Source organism: Triticum dicoccoides, chromosome 2B (assembly GCF_002162155.2).
Source record: "Triticum dicoccoides isolate Atlit2015 ecotype Zavitan chromosome 2B, WEW_v2.0, whole genome shotgun sequence".
In the NCBI taxonomy this organism is placed as follows: domain Eukaryota; kingdom Viridiplantae; phylum Streptophyta; class Magnoliopsida; order Poales; family Poaceae; genus Triticum; species Triticum dicoccoides.
Genome location: NC_041383.1, coordinates 314,360,588 through 314,366,324, shown reverse-complemented (window position 1 = coordinate 314,366,324; position 5,737 = coordinate 314,360,588). Strand labels below are relative to the sequence as shown.

The 5,737-nt window shown below is 40.9% G+C and overlaps 1 protein-coding gene across 1 annotated transcript in view; it reads left to right on the top strand.

The window, feature by feature from the left end:
* The window catches only part of LOC119363599, an 11,201-nt gene that overhangs the window by 4,648 nt on the left and 816 nt on the right, over nucleotides 1-5,737 (top strand). The window contains exons 2-3 of the mRNA XM_037628983.1: nucleotides 4,810-5,046; nucleotides 5,155-5,372. Coding sequence (XP_037484880.1) covers nucleotides 4,810-5,046; nucleotides 5,155-5,372 — 455 coding nt within the window. The remainder of the gene's footprint in view (nucleotides 1-4,809; nucleotides 5,047-5,154; nucleotides 5,373-5,737) is intronic.

Here is a 5,737-nt window from a genome sequence, read left to right as displayed (position 1 = left end):
CACACATGGCAATTTTTTTTGTATGAACAACAACAACAAAGCCTTTAGTCCCAAACAAGTTGGGGTAGGCTAGAGGTGAAACCCATAAGATTTCGCAACCAACTCATGGCTCTGGCACATGGATAGCAAGCTTCCACGCACCCCTGTTCATAGCTAGCTCTTTGGTGATACTCCAATCCTTCAGGTCTCTCTTAACGGACTCCTCCCATGTCAAATTCGGTCTACCCTGCCCTCTCTTGACATTCTCCGCACGCTTTAGCCGTCCGCTATGCATTGGAGCTTCTGGAGGCCTGCGCTGAATATGCCCAAACCATCTCAGACGATGTTGGACAAGCTTCTCTTCAATTGGTGCTACCCCAACTCTATCTCGTATATCATTATTCCGGACTCGATCCTTCCTCGTGTGGCCACACATCCATCTCAACATACGCATCTCCGCCACACCTAACTGTTGAACATGTCGCCTTTTAGTCGGCCAACACTCAGCGCCATACAACATTGCTGGTCAAACCGCCGTCCTGTAGAACTTACCTTTTAGCTTTTGCGGCACTCTCTTGTCACAGAGAATGCCAGAAGCTTGGCACCACTTCATCCATCCGGCTTTTTTTGTATGAAGTATGGCAAATTTAGTAAAATGGAATAGATTTGCCATACTACATGGCAATTTTTTCCCATCCACCATGGCAAGTTTTATTTTCTAAGAACCATGGTAAATTGAGTTAATTGAAATAGATTTGCCATACAACATGGCATGTTTCCCCCTTGCCATATTTTTTTTCACAAAGCATGCCAAATTTAGTAAATTCAACTAGATTTTGCCATACTTGATGGAAATTTTTCCCCAAACCATGGCAATTTTTTTTGCAAACCATGGGAAATTTATTTAAATGGATCATGGCAAATTTTTCTGTAGTACTAGTTGCCATGGGCAGAATCCATGCAAGTAGTTGCCATGGGCAGAATCCATACAAGTAGTTTCCATGGCAAAAAATAAAATAAAATTGGGACAATTTCAACATTTTTTTATTATGGCAAAAATGGTTAGTGTATTTTTGCCATGTCACTTGATATTGCCCATGGGAAGTTTCTTTTTTTAATGATAATGTTAAAAAAAGCATATCTAGTTAAATGAATAGATTTGCCATACTATATGGCACTTCTTCCCCTAGAACATGGCAATTCTATTTTTACGAAGCATGGCAAATGTAGTTAAATGAATTTTTTTTGTACTGCTGAGTTCAAACTTGCCATACTACATGGCAATATTTCCCCCTCCACCATGGCAATTCTATTTCACGAAGCATGGCAGATTTAGTAACATAGAATAGATTTGCCATATTTCATGGCATTTTTCCCCAAACAATGGTAATTGTTTTTTTTTCAAATGATGGGAAATTTAGTTAAATGGATCATGGCAAATATGTTGCATTTTTTTTGTTATTATGTGTTCAGCAAATGGTATAGTGCATGCAATAGATTTGCCATGCCGATTTTTTACTTCTTTATTTTTGCCATGGCAAACCTACGTTTTTTATTGCCACATCAAATTTACATTCATCGTCGTGGCAATTTTATTTTCACATACACGGAAATTTTCCCCTCCATCTCTCACCACAAATGTACATTTATGTAGCATGGCAAGTTGTAGTATGGCAACTTTGTATGTATGTGAGTTTCCCACTTATGCTTTTGTCATGCCAAATTGTTTTCACTAAATAGTTGCCATCATAGCTTTGTTTTTAGTAAATAGTTTGCCATCTCTCCAATTTTTGTGGAATTTTTTTGGTTTGCCACCATGTTCACGTACAAATTGCCTTGATATTTTTTCATTTTTTGTTCAAATTGGTTCTTTATTTTTGTAGCATGATAATTTTTACACTAATTTTTTTCATTGTGGGAACTTTTCATTTTTATCACAATGGCAATATCTGGGCTTTATTTAGTCACAGCCAAATCTGGGTTTTTTTAGTCACATTATGAATTGGATCAAACTGGGCCTTTTTCTTTTTCTTTTTTTAGTCACAGCAAAAGCTTGTGCAGAGTACTGTATGAGGGGTGTGCGCTGTGCGGGCTGGGGAGCAGCTCACACTGAATCGTTCGGGTGGGAGGGTCTGGGACCGCACGTGTGGGCAGTTCTATTGTGCGCCCACACAGGGTCGTGTGGGCTGTCTCCTGGGTATGCCACACAGGGTCGTGTGGTCGGGTGCCCATTGTGCCACACGTGTGGCAGTTATCGGTGTCCCTAGCTTAAAAAATTTCAAGAGATGGAAGTAGAAGAGGCAACCTGGACTATACAGAACTCATCAACTATTTTTCACACAATGAAACTAATTTTGCTTCTTAAATATGTGAAACATCAAGCTAGTTACGCATATTATAATATATATCCTAAGAAAGCAAGTTCTTGAAATCAAAGTAGAAGAGGCAACCTGGACTATACAGAACTCATCAACTATTTTTCACACCATGGAACTAATTTTGCTTCTTAAATATGTGAAACATCAAGCTAGTTACACATATCCTCTATTGTTAAGGGAGAAGACACCGCTTTATTATAATATATATCCTAAGAAAGCAAGTTCTTCAAATCAAACAGCCTGTTACAGAGAAATATGGCAAGGAAAAACATCTTCAAAATAATTAATATTTCCAACCTCTTATACTCGACTGTATATACCATCAACATGAGCTACAATAAGGAAAACATCATTTTCAAGAAATTGTGCCTAATTGTACTGGGCACAAGGAAATAACACAAGGGTGGATGATACAATAGCATCGTCGTAATGTAAAGAAATATAACTGGACAGATAGTCTACTTGATATTAATTTGACCTTGAAACGAAAACATAAATCAGTAATAGTACTGTTATATATGAAAATCAACATGAGCTACAATGAAAAGAACATTTCTTTCACTTTAAAAAAAATGTCACTAACTGTACTGGGTGTAGGGGAATAACACAATCCATGTTAAGAAAGATACAGTATACTTGATATTAATTGACCTTGAAACAATGAAAGGGTCATACGGAGAAACATCACCAGGAATCACATGAAGCAGATTTGTTAAAAACTGATTTTATGGATTGGATAAATTGTGTAACAATTATGTCCAAAGGTACCATCTCGGCAAAGTAGAATTGATTACCGAAACAATATTTCTAAAGGTACTGAAACTTGGAACCGAAGCTGATTACTGAATCAAACTTCCTGGAGTTGGACCTGAAGCTCAACTGGTGGGGCACTTGAGCACTCAAGATCAAGCCCTACCATCTCGGCAAAGTAAAATTGATTACCGAAACATATTTCTAAAGGTACTGAAACTTGGAACCAAAGCTGATTACTGAACCAAACTTCCTGCAGTTGGACCTGAAGCTCAACTGGTGGGGGCACTTGAGCACTCAATATCAAGCCCTGCAGGCCCCGAGCCGTGGCTCGACCACGTCCTATTTGTTACTTGCCAGCGACAGCATGCGCGTGAACATCACGAACAACGTTACCCTCCCCGCCGTGGACGAGGGGCTCCTGCCCCTATGTGCGGCCAGAAGCGGCGTGCTGCTAGTGCACCCCTACTTCTGTAACGCAGCCAATGCCATGCCGCTGGGTTGTAGGTCAGGGTCCACCGCGAGAGGTGATTCATGTGCGCACACCCTAACGCCGAGGTAGACGACCCAAGGATTTGCCCGGCATGCACTGAGGTGACACTGTGGCTCGTGGCGCTGCCCTTGCAAGAGGGTGATGGTGGCCATGGCCAGGGAGGACTTCCTGGTAGCCAAGGGGGTTTCAGGGCTTGGGCACATATATGACTGGACGACGACGCGCTGGATCTCAGGGGCAGTGGCTTGAAGATGGTCATTGCAGCACGGTGCAAGGATGCCGATGGTAGTGGTGGAGACGTGAGGTACTGTCTTAATTGGGTAAGAAGCAGGCGGTGGTGCGGGAGGAAGTGGGGCAGCTATGGAACTTCTTATAGGAATGTACATCGGCGAAGCGGCTAGGATTTGACGGGAGTTTTTAGTGAGAGTACCGGACGGGTGGAGAGAAGCGAGAGGATCGAAGAACCAAACCAGATAAATATCAAGCGGTTAGGTGGTGAGAATGCAGTAGGCACACTCAAATCATACCCCATCAAATCCCCAGAATTACAGGTGTCTCCCCTCGTAAATCAGTCAGGTGCTGAAAAAAATCTTTAAAAAGGAGAGAAGGATTCCTACCAGATGTAGGGTCTTGCTTATACTCTCATACCTGGTTTGAAGTTGGCTGGTGTAATTGCTTTTTCTTAAAAGGTGATTTGTCTTCGTATTTTCCGACATAATTTTGGTTGTCGTCAACATCATGGAGGAAATGTTTACATCTCCGTCCATAATTTCTAACTACATCAGCTGACCCCTTCCAAAAGTTCATATGATTAGGTCAGAACAACGTAAAATGTTGCAAGGATAGAGCACATAAAGTATGACTGTGCTTGCATTTGGATCCTGCTTGCTGGTGTTACCTGAAATAAATTATGTGGCAAGCCCCCCACCCCCACCAATTAGTTCATGATCATAAGGATGCTCAACTGCCTATTGATGACTTTTCTCTGAATCAACCTCAATATTACGAATTCTCATGCAATTGTAGACTGATTAGCATCTCATAGTTATGCTACCTGTGCGAATTTCAGTGAATTATCTTGTTGCCCTCTTAAACAGACTGCTTGCACACTTGCATGTTTTTCTGTAGCTGCTTTTGATTCTAAGATATTGTGCTAGTATGCTCTTGGTTTGTTGCTGACATTGTTTTGCATGTTTCTGTCCTTCACAGGTGGTTGTGCCGATTATTGACTGGCAATCAAGAACTTTCAGCCGACCAGTTATTCTTCTAATATGTTTTGGTGCAATCGCTTTATTCCCAAGTGTCTTGATACCTTCTTCTCCCTTTATGTGGATTGCGGGGATGACCTTTGGATATGGTTATGGCTTTATGATAATTACAACGGCGATGAGCATAGGCATGTCATTACCATTTTGTATAGGATCTGCGTTTCATTCCAGAATACACGTGAGGCTCTCAGTCCCATCTTTTCAGCTATGTTTTATCCAGATAGTACATGAAACCAGTCTGTGTCTTCATATTTTATGGAAATAATGGTTGATGGTTGTCATGCAGAGATGGTTGGAAAAATGGCCGAAGAAAGCTGCTTTTGTTAGACTTGCTGGTGAAGGAGATTGGTTCCATCAATTTAGGGCAGTTGCTTTACTTAGGATTTCTCCATTTCCATATATAGTTTTTAACTACGCTTCCGTGGCTACAAATGTCAAATATTGTCCATATATAGTTGGTTCAATGGCGGGAACCATACATGAAACCCTCCTTGCAATTTATAGGTTTGTACCTCTTCCACATTTTGCCTTCTGTAGGTAGTCAGTCAGTATTTTATTGAATCCATTTGCAAATAGTTCACGAATAACTTGATTGTATCTCACCCAATCTGCTTTTTACGGAATTGGAATGATGATGCGCACCTATACCTTTTGCTAGCATAAATTTCGTTAAACATCCTTTATGAGTTTTTGCCAATGCAAAATCTGCTTTGTGAGTTGAACTTTGCCATGGAGGGTAGAAATTTTGTCGGCACCTTTCTTCATTTCTAATCTTCTATGCGATCAATCTAGTTCTAGTGTTTCAGGCAGCACATCCCTCCGACGTACAAATCCAAATTTTCCACCTGAGCTCTTGGTTTACAGTGTGT